The 22,158-nt window shown below is 46.6% G+C and overlaps 1 protein-coding gene across 4 annotated transcripts in view; it reads right to left on the reverse strand.

The window, feature by feature from the left end:
- SNX1 (sorting nexin 1) overlaps positions 1 to 22,158 on the reverse strand; it is a 160,227-nt gene that overhangs the window by 127,454 nt on the left and 10,615 nt on the right. For all 4 annotated transcript variants that reach the window (XR_012656527.1, XR_004375168.2, XR_004375167.2 and 1 more), the window contains exons 2-5: positions 9,482 to 9,584; positions 6,894 to 7,030; positions 4,631 to 4,697; positions 3,432 to 3,475 (exon numbers count right to left, since the gene is read on the reverse strand). Coding sequence is in view for 1 of the 4 variants with exons in the window: in XM_032791168.2 (XP_032647059.1) it covers positions 3,432 to 3,475; positions 4,631 to 4,697; positions 6,894 to 7,030; positions 9,482 to 9,584 (351 nt within the window). In the remaining 3 variants the exon portion in view is untranslated. The remainder of the gene's footprint in view (positions 1 to 3,431; positions 3,476 to 4,630; positions 4,698 to 6,893; positions 7,031 to 9,481; positions 9,585 to 22,158) is intronic.

Below are 22,158 nucleotides of genomic sequence, written 5' to 3' on the forward strand. Positions count from 1 at the left end.
GTTTGCTCTGTTTTGTTTTCTCTCGGCTATGAGGGAAGAGTTTTTTTTTCTACCTCCAAGCTTCTTTCTACCCTTCTATTCCCAAGTTGTGAGTACAAAAGGAAAAGCAATAGGGTTATATTGTATTTACACGTGTGGAGTTGCTGGAATGTTTCAAATTGGATCTCTTTTTGAATCAGACTGTTTATTCATATTTTCTTATAAGCAATAGCCCTGTATTTGTCATCTTGATGCAGAGTTTATATTCTTATGTCTTTCTTTTATATAATTTTCTTTTAAGACTTGTTGAGTTTTCTCTCTGGGTAGGTAAGGAACAAGGGAGGTCTCTTTGGGTTAGATCTACGGAAGGTAAGCTCAGCACACCAGAGAATTGGTGGAGGGGGAAAGAGATAAATCATCTGTTTCTTGTGCTTGAGTTTGTCTCTTTGGGGAAAAAGGGGACAGGCTTCTTGGTATTGTGATGTAAAGAGATTGCATCGGAAACTCTCAAATTAGCCCAGAGAGGAAAGTCTGGGTGGGAGAGGGAGGGGGAAGGGAAGTAGAGTATTTCCCTTGCCGGTAAGACTCAGAGCTTCTGGGTCTTGGGGAGACCCAGGAGAGTTTATCAGGTACTCCGAATCCTGACTGGTGGCAGCGAGATAAGATCCAAGCTGGTAATTAAGCTTGGAGGTTCATGCTAAGCACCCAGATTTTGGACACTAAGGTCCAGATTTGGGACAAGAGGCTTACGACAGAGCCTCTTTACTCAAGCAAGACCAAAAAGAAACGGTTACTGAAGACGATCCATCTGAAGACAGGATAGCTCTGTAGCTGTATTAAATTTCATGGCACGACAGTTTTGCCAGTGAGCTCCTGTTAGCCTTTAGAGTCATTTATAGTACTTTAGAAATTTGCTCAGTATTTCTTCAGAGAGATTACAAAGCTTGACAAGTAAAACACAGGGAGATGGAAACAGTAAGACCAAGCTGTTGGGAAGCACACATGGAGGGCTTGAGAGTTGTGTTGCTGTCATCCCTCAATCGGTCATGTACATGGGTGAATGGCTTTGAGCAAATCCTTGTTAGAGTGACTGCCAACTTCTTTACTATAATAACAGCCTTTCAGTGTTGAACAGCAGCAGCTGAGAACGATGGAATTGTAAGCCTGTGGGCAGAGCTGTGTAGGGAGACTTGGGGTGACTGCTTCAGATCCCATGCTTTGGGAGAGCCTCATGGGCCAGTGCAATTGGCTGGCCTGGTTGGTCCCGGAAGAGATGAATCTGTCACTTCTGCCCTGGGCCCCACATCTCCCTAGGGATGACCCTGCATGCAGCACAAGTGGTGGTAGAGTAACAGATAGTTCACATCTATGGTCTCAGTGTGTGTGTGTGTGAGAGAGAGAGAGATAACCACTGATCCATGCATTTGTGTCCCGTGTGTGTGTGTGTGTGTGAGATATAACCACTGATCCATGCATTTGTGTCCCCTCTATGCCAAATCCAGATGATGAGCATCTCAGTATGAAAGCCTGTCTCTGAAGCTCAAGCTGTAGAGATTCAGGTTTGTAGCATGAGACTTCTGGTGCCATGCAAGATGGCTGCCATCACACATGCAGCTTCTCTTCAACTGAAAGCTCCTTGGAGCAGGGACTGGCTACCTCTGTAGAGCATCTAGAATTATGGGATCTCTGGACACTACCAAGTATTGCTGTTCACCAATTACGGTCTCCAGACTCATCTTCACTCCCAATGAACTTCGCCAGACTATTTCTAATGCTCTTTAAAGAGAAGGTATCACACAACAACAGCTTTCAGGTAGTTAACTGAGCCATAGCAAGTTACTAGTGCTACCAGAGCGTAAAATCCCCTTACAGACAGGGATGATGCAAATGTCACCATCATCACTACAATTTGTGATGTATTTCACTAGCCTTGGCTATAAAGACAAGAAGTGGGTGTGTTTGGTTTGGGAAGAGGCACTGCACTTAGGACAGGAAGTCATCTCTCCTCCCACCCCCAGTCAGCCAGCAAGGGGACAGTTATTTCAATGTAACAAGACTGCAGTCTGCCCATGGTCACAGATCTCTGCCACAGAATTGCAGAAAGATACCGTTATGCCATTCCTCAAAAACAGATGTCATCATTATATATAGCACAAGCCTTAAGGCTTGGCTAGGATAGCTATGTGGAGAAGATAATCATTGACCGAGGTGATAGCAATTCAGCTGGGATGGCAAGCCTGGGCAATAGCCTGTCTGAAGCCACTGATATAACCAGTGTATAGCTGGCCTGTTCATTTTTAAGCCATTATTCCAGTTTTTAAAACCACAAAAGGGAAGCAGGAACATATGCCCAAGCCAATATACTATTCATTGCTGCTCCCCTGTTCCCCCAGGGCTTGTTTAGGACAGTCACTTCTCATGAGTGATATCAGGTAGTGAACTTTGGGGAAGGAACTCATTCATTTCTTTGATGCATGCAGCAGCCCCAGCTGTTTCAGGAAGGACAGGAAGTTAAGGTTCTGGAGCCAGAGATTTTTGGTAGTGTGTGTAGTTAAATAACCTGGAGTTGTTAGTACTCTTCACACTTTTACAGGAACAGGGAAAGGGCAGTGGCTCTTCAGTGTCAAGTGAGCAGAGCCTGAGTTTTGTATAGCATCCGGAAGTGGCAATCCCAGCCTGTAAGTTTCCCCCATAACAAACTGAGCCATTGAGTCATGGCTGACTGAGGAAAAGCCACCTACTGTGCCATAAAACACCATCGGGGGTGGGGTGGGGGGGGAGGGGAAGGGAAGAAGAGAGAGAATGCTGCCAGGAATGAAGAGCTCCTATCCCTTTACAGGCCAGGTGCAACTCCTATTAGCTTATGGAGGTTTCTGGCAGGGCTAGGGAAAAAAGGGAAAGAAAAAAAGAAAAAAAGAAAGAAAGAGGGGTTGTAAACATGCCTAGTTTGGGTTTCAGAGGCTCTTTAAAAGGAGAGAATATTTAGATGGGTTTGTGGCCAGAACTCATTCCCAACGGGCTCTTGGAACTGGCTTTCTGCCAAGTAACAGTAAAGCTCCCTTATTATTCTGCATGGAGCTGGTGCCTGACAATCTTGTGACAGGAGAGATTTCACTGGAGAGACATTGTGTAGCTTTATAGAGCAGAACAAACAGTAGCTAGACTGATCCTTCATTGTGCAAAAAGGGAATAAGGAGTCAGCCCTAGAGAGCTCACGGAAACTGACCCAGTTGGGTTTAGGTCTTCAGTACATCGTTTTGCCAGGCTACCAAGGGGTTAAAGAAGGAGCTATGGCTGTTTGGGGACAACATGCAAAGCAGAAGTCTGAAGACTTCACATCTTGTAGGGAAATAGGTAGAATCTTGTACTTACACTATCTCCACTCTGGAGTTGCTAAGAGTGTTTGTGAAACCCCAGTGGAGGATAGGGGCTTCTTCCCTTATTAGACGTACCTGTGTTGAAACTTTGTAGGCTACGTATGCATTCATGCCATCCCCTAGAGAAAAGCCAAGAAAGCAAAAAAATATTAGTTCTCTAGACAATCTAGAACTTATTTCCTACTGATGCTTGGCATATATGGTAGCCACTTTCTGAAGTAGGCGATGGAGTGCTCCAACTCGCTGCATTTAGAACTTCTGGAAAGCTTGTGGGCTCAGTTTGTGCACTGACTGTATGTGCCCAAAAGCATGCTGCAGCTCACATTATAGGAGCTGCTGGATTCCTGCCAGTTAACAGATCCGGCTACTGATGCTGCAGAGCTCTTTAGGAAGTACAAAGTGAGCTGGACACACTTACTGGCAGTGCAACAAATGATTGATTGTATTTGGGTTAGTTTCACACACCTGATTAAAGATGAACAATTCAGTGGCTGTATGGAACAGGAGGCAACCTATTAGAAGGAAGCTGGATGCTAACCTACCCCTTAGCTACATGTGATTTGCCTTTTCATAGACTCCATCATAGCCAGAGTATTAAAACAAAGCAGACACTTTCCTTTCTTCTAGCCAAACTAAGCTGTTATCTACCATGTTCTCCAGCTGCAGGGAAATGCTTCCATACCGTTCCTTCTTATAGCAGAAATTGCTTTAGAGATGCCATTGATTGGTGAATGGGTCAAGGTCTGTGTCCAGACTCCTGACTTAGCCAGTCTAGTGGATACCTGAGCCACTGATTCCAACAGAAAGCCACCAAAGCAGGCGGCCACTGTGCTAGTCAAGATCAGGGTGCTGTCAGGCTTGATGCTGGTTCTCAGAACCATCCTTTTGGTGCAGCATGGGCCCTACAGACTGTCTTTGCTACCTTTGGTGTTTTAGTCCTTATATGCTCTGAACTATCAGTCTCTCTAGTGGAGAGATCTCAGTAGCCATCCCTTGGTAGGCAGGCAGGCATCCACTTTACAATAAAGGTAGAAGATAGCCTGACCTAATGGCAGTGATTGAGGGCAATGCATTTACTAAAAGCTCAAGTTGGTAGGTACAGAACCAGCCACCAGCAAGAAAGCAAACTGAAGATACTGACATTTTGGGAATGGATAGGAGCAGGACTTGGCTGTGTATTCAGGAGGAAAGATAGCAGGATTTAATGCTGCCAGTCCACTAAGTGCCACTTCTAGACTCCACTTTACCTCTGTGCACATTGTACACAGACTCACCAATTTTTTCTGGGTCACTCACTCCCACAGTCAGCTCGAACTTGTCCTCCTGTTCCTCTTCCTCCAGCTGTTTAGGAAGAGGTGAGTACATATAGCAAGTCAGTACAATCCAAGATCAAGGTTTCAGCCTGCCTCAAACAATGCCAAATCATTACATATTCAGACATATGCTTATCTGGTGTTTAGATTACAAGTTCGTCAGGGCAGGGCTGAGTTGTTGTGTCTCACACAGCAGATAGACAGGAGCATAGTGCTGGACCGAAATGCAAAGCCACATCAAATGCAGTTTGTTACAGTTCATCTCATTCCTCTGATCCACCCAAGTTGTGCCAGCATGAGATCCAGGAACCAAAGCCAGTTTTGACACCATTTCATTCCTCTGACCTTATAGGAAAGTGTGACAGTAGCCTCAAGGCTGTATTACATTGAATCTGGCTGTGTATGGCCCCCTCAAGAACTAGTATGAAAGCCTGGGATAACTAAACTGGAGTGGCATTTCCATCATATCCCCTCTCACCAGGAGCGGCGCCAGGGTTTTTGGCATCCTAGGCAGAATTTGGGGGGGGGAGGGGGGGGGAAGGAAGGGGCAGCATTTTGCACACTCCCCATGGGGCGCACGGGAGCTTCTAGTTCTGCTTCTGTTGCACCACTGAAGGACCCTCCACAAAATGCCACAGGCGACAGCAGCAGTCATTGCCGAAGTGTCGGCGGTAGCTCGATTGCCTGCCATTGTTTTCCGCAGCACATCGGCGGAGGTTCTTCAGCAGCGCAACGGGAGCGGAACTTGAAGCTTCCACGTGGCCCGTGGGGAGTACACAAAATGCCACCCCCTGAATCCTGGTGCCCTAGGCGATCGCCTAATGGAAGCACCGGGCCTGCCTACCACACAGGCTGGAACAGAGCCGACTACACCAGCTCTGCCACCTGTGGGTTGCCCCACAGGAATCTTCAGGCAGCTGCTTAGACCACTATAACACCTTTAAGTCAGAGGTGCAGCCCACAAGTGGCTGGATGGAGCAAGGCTGCAAAACTAGTCCTCAGTGCGCTTCAGTCTAAAATGTGAAAGGAGGCCACTGATTGGTTCAGTGAGGAGCAGCATCTCCAGCTATACTGTACTGCTTTAGGTAAAGAGGTAACACTGAAGTGGCACTTGAGATTCAGAGACCCCTTCCCCTGGCTAAAGGGCTCTCCCACTAGAGACCCTGATACTGCACATATCACCCTGCCAGAGAGATCAGTCCTCAGCTGGAACCCATCAGTGCAGGTCCGTGGCTGACCAGGTGTGTGCAGGGAAAGATAGGAGGCATTGAACACAAAGCAACACCTCTGGAGGCAGATTGGTCCTCTGCCCAAATTCAAGTCTCCTCCTGCACAGCACTGCAGAGTTACTTCATTTGGCCTTTATTTATAACCATACCCTCGCTGCTGAGACCGGAATCAGAGAGCCCAGCCTACACACTAGACATAAGTCACAGTGTTAAAGCTGGCTTACAGGGAGACTTACAATAAAGAAAAAAGCAGATCACTCTTCTGGATGGGAAGGCAAACAGCTAGTGGAAACAAGCCATTATACTGGCTGCCCTGGGAATATGCATGCAGGTCTGTTACTTTAAAGCCACCTCTAAGCACTGTAGAACTGTTTTGGCAAATTATGTCATGCGTTGTTTCGAGAAGTGGTTTCAGTCTGTATGCAAATATATGCAAGCCTGCATCTGCAAAGAGGAACTCAGGCAGGTCCTATTCCAACTGAATCAATCACAGCTGGTATCAGGGGCTGTAACCCAGGTCCCTAGCAGAGTACACAGATCGCAGAATTGCACCCAGAAAAGGTAAAGGCCTAAGGCCTGACACTTGTGGAGGTGCCCCATGAAAGGAGGATAGTGACATTTATGTGACACCATTACAAGCGACTTTGTATTCAGACAGTATTGCAGCATTGGAAGAGGTCATCTCACAGCAGCATGGCATGTCCAATGGGCAACAGCTTGGTCACTCACTCGGGCTGACCTTTGTCCCTCAAGTGGCCTTCACATTCCACCCTGGCAGAAGCTTTAGCAGCGTCCTGCTCTCAGCCAGCAGGAGTTGCCATCTCACAGGGAGAGGATAATTAAGTTCAAGGGAATCTGAGCCCCCTTGAAATTAACCAGTCTTGTGGGGGGTAACCCTGACATTTTACCCTTCAATCACGTGAATCACTGTAGTTCCAGACTGGCAGGAGGTGAACTGGACAGAAGGCAACCAACATGGCAGTTGCAATTCTCACCTCCTCATAGCTCTTTGGCTGGTGTTTAGAAGACGGAATTGTTGCTACTTCTAGAGGCGGGGGAGGGCTGGACACTCTGGCTGGTTCCTTCTTCTGGTTGTTTTGTGTACTGTCCAGAGACAGCTCCACCGTGGCATCTGCAAAGGCAGAAGGGTCACCACTAAGGAAGAGTCAGCATCTTTCTAATCTGACAGTCACCTGGTTCCAGAGAAACTAGTAGAGCTCTTGAGACTGGGCCATATAGTACTACCCAGAACAAGAATTTACACATGTAGGCAGAGCCATAACTAGCTATTTTTGCACTTGAGGCAAGAATAATAAAAAATTGTGCCCCCTCCCGTGTCACTGGCCCCCCCCCCAAAACACACACAGAGCACCCACTCACCAGAAACAAACCCTCCTTCCCCACTGCTGCCCCCGCCCCAAAACTAAGGTAGGGGGAAAGAAACAGCATGCATAGGGGACCAGATCCAGCATAAAATAACGCACTGCCCCTCCCTGCTCAGATTCACCTCTCACCCCCATCCTTTTACCCCCTCAGCTCCCACCGCTTGGCTTAGATGCGTGCCCTTTAGTCAGTACCCAGCACATTCACCACTTGCTCTTTTTCACTTCTCCCTTCCCCTGCCTGCCAGTCCAGCCGTGCCACACCCTGCCCTGCTTTCAGGCAGCCCCCCCCCCCCCCAAATCTCCAGCCACCCTCATGCCCACAGCCTCCTGCCAGAAGCCAGCCAGTCTGCCCCACACAGTCAGATTATTCATTTATTTTCATTAAATATGTAGACTAAATAATGAAATTAATAAATCTTCATTAGAATGAATTCACATTCAGTTTGAACAATGCCACATTATGCAGTATTCATTTTTGAAAGTTTATAATAAGCGATGCTCGGGGGAGGGGTGGGGAGCACAGGGTGGAAGTTTCGCCTGGGGTGCAATATCCTTGCACCAGCCCCGCGGGCATGGGGTGGGGTGCAGGCTCTGGGAGGGAGTGCGGAGGGCTTGGTGCAGGCTCTGGGATAGAGTTTGGGGGCCAGAGAGGGGGTGGTGGATGCTGTGAGGGAGGGGACTGCCATCACATGTGGCTTCCTTCTTCTCCTGCTGCCCCTTGCCATAACTTCAATGGGGGTGGGGGATGGGGCTGCCCCTTGCCCAGTTTGCAGGAGCGGTGGCTGGGGGAGGGGCAGATCACAGGGTCAAACACTCACGGGAAGCCCCAGCAGCTGCTCAGGTGAGTGAGGCCTGCTGCCGCTGTCTCCCACCGGAAGCCCCCTTGGTGTCTCCTCCAGGGGAGTGCTGGGCTGTGAAGCACATGTGCCTCCATCTTCTTCCTCCTGATATACAGCAGCTGGCCCTTCCCCTCAGCCCTCTGCCAGCCAGTGTCTCTTGTGGCCATAGAGGCAGCAGCAGCTGGGAGAGCTGCAGCTTTCCTTCCAGCAGGGAAGGCTTTTTCTGCTCCCCTCGGCTTTCCGAGCCAAGTGCCTCACTCACCTCGCCCTCTTTCCAGCACTGCATGTAGGTATTTGACAGTGTTCACCTTGGAGGAAGTTACCCCCGAACTCCTATATGCTTATTGCTTGACTTTGGCTTCCAGTAGTTCTATCACCTTATGGAGTTTTTAATCCCCTCACACACTTTTTAGAGAGCGTGACCAAGCCATCGTCCCAGTGAACAGCTCTTTTCTGCTCGTACTGGCCAGGGCACCAGTTCTTACCTTATGCTACGCCACACTCTCCTCTGCTTGGCTGTACATGGAAGGGAATAGCAAGAGTAGCTGGAATGGTGTAATAGATTTTTGAATGGCACCTGCTCCTGGCACCCTCCCTGGTAGGAGTTCATTCCCTGCTACTCAGAGCAATAGTTCTGAGATTCCTACCAGGATGCTCTCCATGGAGACTGCTTTGGTGCACTCTTCTGTCAAGTCTGGAGCCCTTATGCTGGCCACTGAGAGTGGAAGTGCTTCATGCAATCTTTTCAACCTCCTGGTTCCTGCAAGGAGCTGAGGACCTTCTCGTTCCCAGAGAGCAGCTCTAGTGCCATCGTGACTGCTTGGGAAGTCTACAAGTAGCTGTACTGACCAGTTCACCGACACTCACAGGATTCTGAACAGCAACAGTTTAAACTGACCCATGCGTTACTTTCACTCCACAGCTGGTTGGGAACTCTAAGCTCCCGATGCCATCTGCCCTGCCTGCACACTCCAGAAGAACACTGCAGCAGATCACAATACTTACATTCTTTAGAGTTTGGCATTTAGGCTTCTCCAGGCAGTTGCCACATGCAAGTAGTTTTCCCACTGCAATTTAGAGCTTCCCCTTTAAGGCAGTGCTAAGGAAACACTTACCCAGCTTTCCCAGAGAGGCCAGGAGAGCTTGTTACTGCTTCCATTTTCAAAGGAGCATAAGCAGCTGCATGGAAGGTGCAGGTGCCACCCTTACCACAGATCCCCTCTTCCATTGGGTACTTCAACACAAGTAAGTAATGACAAGCCTCCTGCAGCTTTTAGCTCTTATCTAGTGGCTGCAGTTGCCTCTCACCCTACCTGGAAAGAGTTTGAGTTGTTTTAAACACAGTGCAAAGAAACTTACCTGCAAATAGGTCCTGATCATCTTGTTCCACACGAACCCCATTTTCTTTGAAGCTGCTATTTACTGGGAGAGGAGATTTCCTCTTGGGTGACTGTGGCTTGCTCTGAAAGAGTAGCAGTCAGTATGGACATCATGAGTTGAACAGATCACTTATACCTGCCAATAAGATGACTGTTCCAGTTACCAGCCAAACCTTCCCCTCCCTGCAAGCAGGGCTGGCCTTATGTGTGGGTGACTGCCCTGGGCGCTGTGGTCAGGGGGGTGCCATGGTCAAGAGACAAGGAATGGGGTGGGCCTGGAGTGCGAAGCTGCAGAAAGGAGCTCAGTGCAATGGGGGTGGAAAGCCCAAGGAGACAGTGGGGACTAGAGCTCCAAAATACAAATTTGCCTGGGGTGCCATTTTCCCTAAAGCTAGCCCCAACCCAACCACACTATTCAGTCCAGATGATGTGGGTTGATTTCACACAACTGTTGCTCTGCTGCTCCTGCTACGTAGTCATGCTTGGTCACGTCACTGCTAATCAAATTTAGAAATGGGATGGCAGAAGTGCATTAAAACCTGCAAGGATTCCAAAAAGTTTAAGGGAAGGAAGAACTCAAAATAATGGAGGAAAAGGAACTGTGCAAGGAACAGCACAGGCAATCAATACAGCCAAGCTTAGCAACTCTGAGTACTTCCTGCACCTCTATCTTATGATCATTCGATTTAGAAGTTGTGTCACTGGATTTTGTTCTTGCTCTATTTGAAAGAGATGCAGAGGGAGATTAAATTTGCTCAGAGCTGCTGCATTCCTGTCACAAGTGAGTTCTTAGACCCTATCTGGACTATAGCGGCAACAGCAGTGGTATTAGGTGTTGAAAATGGTTGCTGCAAGTAAGGTTCTAGAAGGTTTTCGTGACCAGCAAGGATAGGCACGTACAGAGACCACCCCCCTACTACCAGACACCATCTGCTGTAACAGTAGCACTGTTGAAAACAGATTCCCGAGAAGGCACTGCTCATGCTAGACGGTGCAGACAGCTATTTACACATAGATATGAGTAGTACTGTTTCAAGGATCGTGTGGACAGGGTCAGAGTTTAAATGCACCATGTACTGCTCAGCATTGGACTCTGCATACACTAGGCAAGTTAGTGCCTATAATTCCATGCCCGGCAGATCCATTGGTAGCAATGGTGAAGTGTTAATATTTTCACTGCTATAGAGTCAGCTATGTTCAGAGCAGGCCTCTTTAGTGGTCAGGATACCAGTGACTTGAGCACTGTCTACATTAGCAATCTCAAGTACCGCTACTGCTAGGGGGTCATTTCCTGAAGTGCAGGAGAGGCCAGGTGTGAAGCAAACAGGATTATGTTTTCATATCAGTGGGTTTTTAACCATTACACCAACCACAGACTGCTACACAAAGAAAGAGAAAAAGGGTCATTCTGGGAATCTATTTGCATGTCTTGCTCACCGGGGCATGGTTTGGAGTCAGATCTGTACCAGTGAGCCAGTAGTTTCTTCAATATAAGGTTGCAGCAGGTCTTTAAGAACAATTCCACAAAGGCAGAGAAGGCTGCACTGTCCAGAATTTCTGTCCTGAGTGCTTAGATTTCACTTCAAAGGCATGCAATGCACAGTGCCAGCTTCTGAAGCTGACACCAAGCCCTAACAAGACACATACACATCACTCTAGATAGTGTTCCTTTTGAACCCAGGGAGTTAATTCTTTCTGAAAGTTGTCCCCCCAACCCCACCTGCTCTTTGCAGTGTTAGTGTAACACTAGCCTCTAATACAAGCAGTGCAATCCAGCAAGATGAGAACTCTCCACTCCCCTGCCACATGTAGGGCTGGTCTCAAAACAGGGCATTTACTGGTTTCCAGGAGAGGACTGGAATGCAATTAGCTGGTCAGCTAGGTGTAGCACTGGGGTAGATATCTGTCTAGGGATTGTGCTGCAGTTTGCATTAGTTACATCCCTCCCATTTTTCTCTAGCAAGTGATGATGATGTACGGCTACTGGAGTTCTCTAGAGGGGACATTAATGTGAGCTGGATAGGTAAGGTACTGCATCCAAGCTCTCCCTCCCTCTATTTTTTGCAGACTTAACTCCCTTACATTTCTATAAAAGTAAGGCAAACTGAACTCTGTTCCCAGCTTTCTCCTGTAGGCAAAACAATGTTTTTAATCCAGACCTCAAGCAGAGACAAAACTAGTACATCACCCACTGATAAAGCAAGACTCCTTTTCTAATTTGCAGACTTATTCTCTAGAGATTCACAAAGGGGAAAATAAAAATGTACTTGATAATTAGTTTTAGATCTTGGCTGGGTCAGAGGCCATTACAGTGACCTGTGGTCCTAGTTACAGAGATGAGTCAGATACTAAGAGGTGTAGTAACCTGGACTAACAAGAGGACATTTGAGCCTCTGGATACTTGTTTTCTGGGGTATCTGGACAGTTACGCCCATATAGGATTTATACACTTCTTCCTTTGCTGTTACCAACCATTTACATGAAGGTATGGAGATCTTGTCTCCAGAGCCTGCTCTTCTAACTTGAGATGCAGTTGAAGCACTGTGTATAATGCATTTCTGCTGGCACCTGCAGCATACAGTTTTGCAGCAGAGACCATGCTGTCCAAAGACAGTTAACTGAAAGTGGAAATAACCAACATCAGTAGTGTCTAACCACCTTAACATGAGGTTTTATCAGAGATCTTGAAACTGAAGCGGAGAGTTTCAGCTCAAGCAAAGATGGAGTGGCAATGAACACTTTAGCTCCCCGCTCCATTCTGCCTCCTGCTGGAGAGAAGTGCTACAGCAACAGAATACACAGCGTCTTTGCTGAGATTATCTGTGCCAGGGCTCGATTAAGGCAATCCAGACCTTTAGCTACACCATGACATGGACGCCCTCCTGTGGGGCCAGCTCTGTACCATGAGGCCACTCCCACTTGGAGTATAGGTGAGGGAGGAGGCCCTCCGCCCTTCTAAAGAGGCAAGGGAAGCAACAGAGGCACCCCCTTCTCCCTTTCAAGAGCAGCAGGAGTCCCCTCTCACCTCAAGATGCACAGGTGGCATCAAGGGGAAACCCCAGTAACTTGCCCAAGCAGATACTCCCACAGCCATAGAGTGAGTGGGCTGGACCTGCTGCAGTCGGACTCAGAATCATAGAAATGTCAGGCTGAAAGGGAATTCAAGAGATCATCAAGTCTAGTCCCCTGCGCTGAAGCACGACCAAATAAACCTAGAGCACCCCCGGCAGGTGTGTTCGTCCAACCTGTTCTTAAAAGCCTACAATGACAGGGATGCCATAATCCCCATTGGAAGCCTGTTCTGGTGCTTAACTATTTTATAGCTGGAAAAGATTTCCTAACAGAACCCACATCTCTTTGTTGCAAATTAAGCCAGTTACCATTTGTCCTACCTGCAAAGGATACAGAATAACTGATCAAATATATTAAGGACTGTTGTAAAGAGGACGGTGGAGACTTAACAGGTCTACTCTCAGTCTTCTTTTCTCAAGACTAACCATTAGTTGTTTTTTTTTGTTGGGGGGGGGGGGGGGTGTTTTGGAAAACCTGATGTATGAGGAAGGGTTTTTTAAGTCTTCTCATTTTTATTGCTCTCCTCTGGACTCTAATTTGTCCACCTCTTTCCTGAAGCATGGTGCCCAGAACTGGACACAGTACTGCAGCTGAGGCCTCTCCAGCGTTAAGCAGAGAGGACACATACCTCCTGTGTCTTCTGATCCTCTTGTTAATAAATGGTGCAGCTGCACGAACAGCTACTATCAGACTGCTGGCTCATTCAATCTGTGACCCACTAGAACCCACAGATGGTTATATGCAGGGTCCTCTATTATACTATGCATTGGTGAGGTTCCCCAGAGCACTGGAGCTTGGAATTAACACTTCATTGAGATGCATGGGGCAGTTCATCCTCTCAGAGCTATTACTTCAGGCTGTCTGAAGACTGGCAATCTCCAGTGCATTGTTACATTGTTCACCTTTGAGCTTTACTTTACAAACATGAGACCTAGAAATTTACATGAAAGCTGAGATTCACATGTGCAGTACTCATGTATTGCCAGGCAGGAGAGTCCTAGGCATTGACCTATAGCACTTCAACCCAGCCCTACTCGCTTCATTGACTTCTGTTGAGGCAGCTGCAATTCAGATCTTGTTTTTCTGCAGTTAATCTTACCGTTAAACTAGGGAAGAAGCGGCACAGATGACATGTAGGCAGGACTGTAGCAAGAGACTGAGGGTACGTCTACACTGCACGATTATTTCGAATTAGCTTAAACCGATATTACAAAACAGATCTAATAAAATCGGTTTAGCGCGTCCACAGTGGATACGAAATCGATTGTTGCGCTCCATGTCCAAAGCTACCATCGATTCAGGAGCGGTGCACTGTGGGTAGCTGTCCTCAGCATCCCAGATTCCACTTCCGGGTTGAGAGCACAGTGCCTGATGGGGCAAAACATTGCCCCAGGTGGTGTGGGATACAGCCTCACCCCTCCTTTGTGAAGGCAGCAGGACAACCTTGCGCCTTTTTCCCCGGAGGTGCATTGAGCAAACGCCAATAGCACAGCAATCATGGACCCTGAGATCACAAACAGTATCCTGACCGTTGTCAACACTCGCGTTACTCTCTGCCAGCAGCATTCAGGTACACAGAGCGGTGACATTACAGTACTCAAGGAATTATTTATTTTACTTCTCTTCACGTGTGGGGGGAAGAGGACTGACGAGCTGTCCGTGAACACGCAAGACACCGTGTATTAGCTACAGACATTGGCGCTCAGCAAGAATGAAATCGTTTTCAGAGACTGCTGTGGAGACGCGAGCTGTATCCTCATTACCCCCTCCCTCCCGTCCCTCCATGAGCATCCGTTTGGAGTTTCCTGGTTTCCCGTTACGGTTGTCACGCACTGCTGTGCATCCTGGAGTTTTATTTTTCAACGCTTTGCATTTCCTGTTCTTAATGGAGCTATCTGATAAAACAGATTGGTGCTCACCATTACAGCGCATCAGATCTAGTATCTCCCGTAAGGTCAATGCAGGAGCACTTTTGCATTTGAACTGTATCGCCACCCGTGTGATCAGAGCTGGACATGTGAAAGCGGAAATGTCATTCTAAAGGGTCTCCGGGGTTTTCCTGTTTTACCGGCACTCGCAGCCGAGTATCGATTGCGGACCAGAGCGGTCAGTTGGTGCACTGTGGGATACCTCTAGGAGGCCAATAATGTCGATTTCCGTCCACACGAACCCTAATCGGTTATTCACTTTCGAATTAGCGCTACTTCTCTCGTCTGGGAGGAGTTCCAAAATCGATTTAAGGAGCCGTTTAACTCGATATTAATGACGTCGTGTGAATGGGTACAGCGTTAAATCGGTATATCGGCCATTAAACCGATTTAAAGTCACAGTGTAGACCTGGCCTGAGGTTTCCCTGGACTGCATTAGCGGTTTGTTGTGCTCTGCAGCCACCTCTTAGGGCTTGTCTACACTTACATTTTATAGCACACAAACTTGCTGGCTCAGGGTGTGAAAAAATCACCCCCCCCACACCCTGAGCGCAGCAAATCTGAGCACTTTAAAGCACCTGTGTAGCCAGGCTCCCAGCACGAGGAGCTAATCCCCTAGTGGAGGTGCATTACCAGGACCGCTGGGAGAGCTCTAGCGCACAACTACAACCACATTTCAAAGTGCTGCCACAGGAATGCTCCCGCAACAGCGCTTTGAAGTTTCCAGAGTAGCCATGCCCTTATTTAAATGAAGGGGGAACGCTAACTGCTTAAATGGCTCAACATCTCACAGTGAGCTTTTTAAGGTACCAGGTTCCAACTCGTGTCTGTTAAAGATGGCAAGCTATTTTGGTTATATCTAGTTTATCAAACAGAGTACTACTGATTGCACCATCTCCAACTCCTATTCCTTCGTAGCGTCCATGGCTACATTGTAGTAGTGACTAAGCTGTAGCTTTGGAAACTTCTATAGGTCTCACTATTCTCCCATCACAGTCCGATGGCCCACCTATGGTGACTCAGTGGAGATGCTGGATTTCACACATGCTCAGAGTAGCACACTCCGCTTGGGAAGATAAGGGCTTGTGCTATTTGTAAGCACGGCAAGTCAGACTCTACCCAGCCCCCTGATGTGAGCACTACCTTGTGATGAAGTCTTTGTTTAGCTCCTCACATGAAGGAGACTGGTTTTATTTGCTGGAAGAGTAATGAGGCATGGCAGAGACCTTAGCTCAGAACAAGCCAGAAACATGGATAGTTGCAAGGGAGGCAGTCCTCTCCTGGGCGTACTTCACTGAAGAAGTCAGTGTAACAGCCAAGTTTCAGCTCTGGTTCTGCTTATGATGCTTGGTCCAAAGAAAGCCACTCAGTTCCGACTCACTACCAAGTAAGCCATTGCTGATTAAACTGGCTGCTGGAATTTTAAGAGTCCAAGCGCGTATGTCCTAGCTAAATGCATGTTGTTTCATGTAGAACAGTGAAACTGGAGTGGCTAAAAAAACAAAAAACAAACCACTGCTGTTTTAGTAGGCAGGACTGAGACAACTGAGGTCAACGGCAGTCAGCCTGTGTAAGTACCTAGCAGTGATCAGAACCAGATTTTATAGTACACCATAGTCCAGCAATGCGGGCCTGCAGCAATATAGCAGGGTCCCTATACATTGCTCAGCAGAGGTCTGCCGCAGCACGTTTAGCTAGGAGCTAGACAACAGAAGCAGAAAAAAAGACTGGAGACTTGCAACAGAGTTCAGATGAAGGAGGCAGTCATAGGATCCTTGGGGGGAAACTTGTCAGTTTGTTGTGCGCTTGATTAAAGATTATAGTGAGATCTCGTGTGGGGTCAGTGTGCTGAGCCAAATGGCCTGCCTGGCTAGGCTGAGAGCTCACTAAGGAGGTTCTAGCCTGCTGGATCCCTTGACAAGGGGGTGGGGCTAACTTGGGAGAACAGGCATTTAGAAAGCTAGCACCTAAGCTACCAGAAACAGCAAACCAGGGAGTTTAGAATGTTTGTAGGTGTATCTGGGTCTCTAAACAACTCCAAAACCCAAACCCCTGCAAGAGTGAAAAGGCAGGTAGGCAAAAGTCCAGCAGCAGAGTGGGGATTCTCTATTTTATTGCACTGAATGCAGCATGTATGGTTATCTGCTTTGTGGGCAGATACTGTAGGTGCACATACATGCAAGGAGCTCATGGCACTCAGATGGAGGAGCTAGGAGGGACGGAGGTACATTGATAATACTTCCAGGGACACTGCATGGTCCCATCCCCACTCTGATAGCCTTTGTGCTGTTGCAGATGAAGGTCTTAAGGAAATCAAGCTGGAGCAAAGGGAGACAATCCCATACTTGGGGTCCTCCTTCCAGATGTTAACTTGAGTGCATGATATCACCACTCAGGTGAATACCTGAAACACTGGGCTATTGTCACTCATTCACTGGCCCAATAATTTAAACAACTTCAACATGTAATTAGGCCAGAAAAGTGAGAATGACAATAGCCCTAAGGTTAGGGCATTCACCTGAGAGGTGGGAGATCCCTGTTCAAATCCATTCTCATCAGGCAGAGAGGGGACCTGAACTGGTGGTGTCCTACAACCCAGGTGAGTACTGCAGCTACTGGGCAAGAGGTTGTCTCTCCTTCCCCACCCTGAGCTGTTGTGTGGAGTTCAGCACCCTCTGAGCATACCTACCATCAGGCCCTACTCCAGACTGAGGAGTCATTAAAGGTGGTTTTGGAACAAACTGATAAAACTAAACAGTAATAAGTCATCAGGACCAGATGGCATTCACCCAGGAGTTCTGAAGAAACTCAAATGTGAAATTGCAGAACTACTAACTGTAGTTTGTAACCTATCATTTAAATCAACTTCTGTACCAAATGACTGGAGAATAGCTAATGTGATGCCAATTTTTAAAAAAAGGCTCCAGAGGATCCTTCCTGGCAAATATAGGCGGGTAAGCCTGATTTCAGTACTGGGCAAACTGATTAAAACTAGAGTAAAGGACAAAATTGTCAGACACTGACAATGTTCCTTCTAATTTTTTGCATGCATAACAAAATTCATTTTGCATATGTGCACCAATATGGAGGTGATGTGTTGTGCAGGTAGGGCCAACGGGTTCAGAATGCAGGAAGGGGCTCATGTCTGGGGCATAGGGTTGGAGTGCAGGGGGGTGATGGCTCCAGCTGGGGATGTGGGCTCTAGGGTGGGGCTGGGGCTGAGGGGCTTGGTGTGCAGGCTGCTCCCCCCAGCCCTCTCCCTGGCCACAGCAGCCGCCTCTCCCTGTCTCTCTTTGGCTGCTGCATCTCTGGGCCTGGGGCCAGGGAAGAGGTGCCTTTCCCCACTGCAGCTTTGAGCACATGTGTGGCCCTTGATGAACTGCTGTATGTGCATACAGCTTAGAGGAAACAATACACAGATGAACATAATTTGTTGGGGGAAGAGTCAACATGTTTTCTGTAAAGGGAAATCATGCCTCACCAATCTACTAGAATTCTTTGAGGGGATCAACAAGCATGTTGACAAAGAGAAACCAGTGGATATAGTGTACTTATGTTTTCAGAAAGCCTTTAACAAGGTCCCTCAAAGGCTCTTAAGCAAAGAAAGCTGTCATGGGATAAGAGGGAAGGTCCTCTCATGGATCAGCAATTGGTTAAAAAGATAAGAAACAAAGGGTAGGAATAATAGTCAGTTTTCAGACTGGAGAGAGGTAAGTAGTGGTGTCCCCCAGGTCTGTAATGGAACCAGTCCTATTTAATACTCATAAGTGATCTCAAAAAAATGGGTAAACAGTGAGGTGGCAAAATTTGCAGATGATACAAAACTACTCAAAATAGTGAAGTCCCAAGCAGACTGAAGAGCTACAAAAGTATCTCTGAAAACTGAGTGATTGGGCAACAAATGGGCAGATGAAATTCAGTGTTGATAAATGCAAAGTAATGCACATTGGAAAACATAATCCCAACTATGCATATAAAATGGGGTCTAAATTAGCTGTTACCATTCAAGAAAGATCTTGAAATCATTGTGGTTAGTTCTCCAAAAACATCCACTCAGTGTGCAGCAGCAGTCAAAAAAAGCAACCAGAATTTGAGAATCATTAAGGGATAGATAATATATTGCCTCTATATAAATCCATGGTACTCCCACATCTAGAATACTGCATGCAGATGTGGTTGCTGCATCTCAAAAAAAGATATATTGGAACTGGAAAAGGTTCAGAAAAGGGTAACAAAAATGATTGGGGTATGGAACAGATTCCATATGAGGAGTGATTAATAAGACTTGTATTTTTTCCAAGCTGAAAAATCCAACTAAGGGGATGGGGGGATATGATAGAGGCTCTAAAATCATGTCTGGTATGGAGAAAGTAAATAAGGAAGTATTTACTTCTCATAACACAAGAACCAGGGATCACTAAATGAAATTAATAGGCAGCAGGTTTAACAAAGAGGGAAATATTTTTTTTCCCCACCCGCACAACACAGTCAACCTGTGGAACTCCTTGACAGAGGAGGTTGTGAAGGCCAAGACTATAACAGGGTTCAAAAAAGAACTAGATGAATACATGGAGAAAAGGTCCATCAATGGCTATTAGCCAGGATGGGCAGGGATGGCATCCCTAGCCTCTGTTTGCCAGAAGCTAGGAATGGGTGATAGGGGATGGATCACTTGATGATTACCTGTCCTGTTCATTCCTTCTAGGGCACTTGGCATTTGCCACTGTTGGAAGACAGGATATTGGGCTAGATGGATCTTTGGTCTGACCCAGTATGGCTGTTCTTATGTACATATAAGCTAGATGCTCCCCCATGTATCTTCCCCTGGTTTATGAATGCTCCAGTGCTTAGGTGGAAGATAAATATCTCGACAGCTAGAGTGAGGCAACAGTACACATGCTCAGTGGCAGAAATACAGGTGCCTAGGGAACTTTTACTACCCTAGGCAAAATACCCCATATAGACATGTGATTTAGGCAGCATACAAAATCATGGATTGCAGTGGCACCTAAGAATGAGACTTAGGTGCCTAGTTACATCTGTGAATCTAGGCCTAAGTTGCAGCCTCCATAACAGATTTGGCAGTCAGTACATTAAGGGATACATCTAGGTTACAGGCCAGATGCTAAAGGTCACCTAGATAGGCATGCCATTCTCATTGTAGCATTAGCAGTCACAAGTTTAGGCCACCCATCTAGATCTGTATAGTCAGAATTATTCTTCCCATTCTGGAAGGAAGAGACTATTATACAACTATGGGAAAGATACAATAGGGAGATGGTCTTTTGTTCTATCCACGCAGGCAAGAATTTCAGTTCATTCTGCAAGAAGTGCCTGCCTGCAACCAGCATAAAGGTACCAACTATGTTAATTTGCCTCACATATGCCCTGAGCAGCAGGACAGGAATTATAGTTCTGTCAAGCATTTAACATTAACTGCTATAGTTGGGGCCTGCCAGACCTACGCAAATTGGGAGTTCAACAGTGGGAAGCAGATAAGTTTATAAGATGTTTCTATCACCTACAACAGGTAGTGTTGGTGGGAAGAGATAGAATGGGTTAATCCAAATAAGCCTACTAACATAAGTCCTTCAGTTAAGACCATGCCCAGTAAACAAGAGAAATATGGGACTGAAGTCAATGGACCAAAACTGGTACTTTGGAAGTTAGGTCTAATTGATTAACAAAATAAGGTAAGGATGGAATAGCCCATCCATCATCCCCTTTTGGAGGCCCTTAAAGAAACTTGGGGGGGTGATCTTCCACTGCAGCTGCTGCTAAGGGACTTTCATCCTAACACCGACCTTGGCATACAAGTGGGTATGCCTGATGTCCTTGCTGGTGAAGTGGTGGCACTCAGCCTGATCCATGCAAGATCCTGCTCCATCTTTTCTGACCTCATGTGTCCCTTTCCATCTCCCACTATCTTCCTCCTGTCCTGTCTCTGGTCTTTTCATATGATCCTGTGACTAGCTACACAGCACCAGCATAATGAGATGCAATGGCCCATCCAGCTCTGACCAGCCTGAGAAGGACTCCATAAAGGGAAGGGACTTGACCAAAAAGCTAGATAGCATCCCTGAAATAGGTGAGCCAGGTCCAGAGCAACAGCTGCTGTGGCCAATCTGCCAGGCCAAAGCATCTCGCCATAACTGATTAGTCATCTTGTATCCTAAAATGTATCAACTGTACTCCACCCCCACCCTATCTTCTGCCCTGTTGGTCTGTTTTGTTAAAAGAAAGAAAACAATTTGTTCTTGACTCAAGTGACTAGAACAAATCTTTTCTTCCCCATCAAAAAAAAAAAAAAAAAAAAAAAAAAAAAAAAAAGATGGCTGACAAAATAAGAGGTCATATCCTCTGAATACGGGACTTAAATATTAAAAGAAGATGATGTGTTTGGAGTAGAGGCCTCTGCTTGCTTAGTACCGTGACAAACCATTAGAAAACTCATGCCAAAAGGTTGGAAACTTAGTGATTGGGAGATACACAAGGAAAAGAATCAACATAAAGCACTAAAATTGAGTGAATTTTCTTCAGTTACATGTGTGTTTTACATACATATTAAAGTGTTATATGGTGACAGTGTCACATTAATATCGACTCTCTGGGCCCATTAACTGAATCAAAAGTAATACAATAGCACTCACATGGAGCATTTGACCAAGGCAGAAGAGGATGTATGGGTTAGTAACAGCTACAGAGTTTCACATCTCCTTTCTCAAGAACAGTTTCTCTATTGTCCTTTTATCTCAGCTATTGGTAGATATTTAAGACAGATACCTAATAGACAGAGGCTGATATGAAAATTTAAGCAGACCACAAGCAAAGGAAAGGGCAAGACCCTAGTGACAATCTTAGCTCCCTCTTGTTCTTGTCTGTCTTGTCAGATTCAGTAGGCTGCTGGGAAAAGCTACCAACAGCAGTAGAAACTCCTGGTCTGCAGACAGCTCAGAAGTCACCAATGCATTGGTCACAACCACAAGAGAAGCACTCTCTTCAGAGTCAAATGATAGACTTAAGAAATTGTTTTCCAGGATTGGCTAGCATTGCTTCCCTACCCTTCCCTCCCACAATTCACCAGGGTAAGTCCTCTGCTGTCATTGGCAAGTGGCTTTTTCAAGTCCTGCTTTGTGATCCTCCAAGAATTGCTTGCTGACATATATGTCTGAGCCAGGAGGACAAAGACCTATAAAGGCTAGAATACTAGGAAGTATTATCCTTGTGAAACAGTTGCAGGATATCAATGCAAGAGTTTAGTAAGATCCAAGAGGACCATCCATTTTTCTAGACAAGGATCTCACTTGCAGTTACACTAGACAGGAAAACCATGGTGTTTGTCAGCCCATATATACTTTGAGGTACAAGGTGGTATTCAGGTGAGTCCAGAAAGGAAGTTCCCACCACCAAAATATTGTATATATGTAGATTTTGGAGGCTGGCTGAGCTTTCCTCCAAAGCTTCTGGCAATGGCTGCTGTTGATAAAGGATACCCAACTATATGGATCATTGCCCTGTTCTGGCAATTCCAATGTCTCTTTACTATGGGACTCCAGCTTATGTGCCTACACAGCAAGTCTAAGAGCTACTTATTACTGCTGGAATTCCCACCACTTAATAGGCAGGGGCAGGAGCAACAGATACAGAACTAATCAGC

This window comes from Chelonoidis abingdonii, chromosome 9, assembly GCF_003597395.2.
Source record: "Chelonoidis abingdonii isolate Lonesome George chromosome 9, CheloAbing_2.0, whole genome shotgun sequence".
Taxonomy (NCBI): Eukaryota; Metazoa; Chordata; order Testudines; family Testudinidae; genus Chelonoidis; species Chelonoidis abingdonii.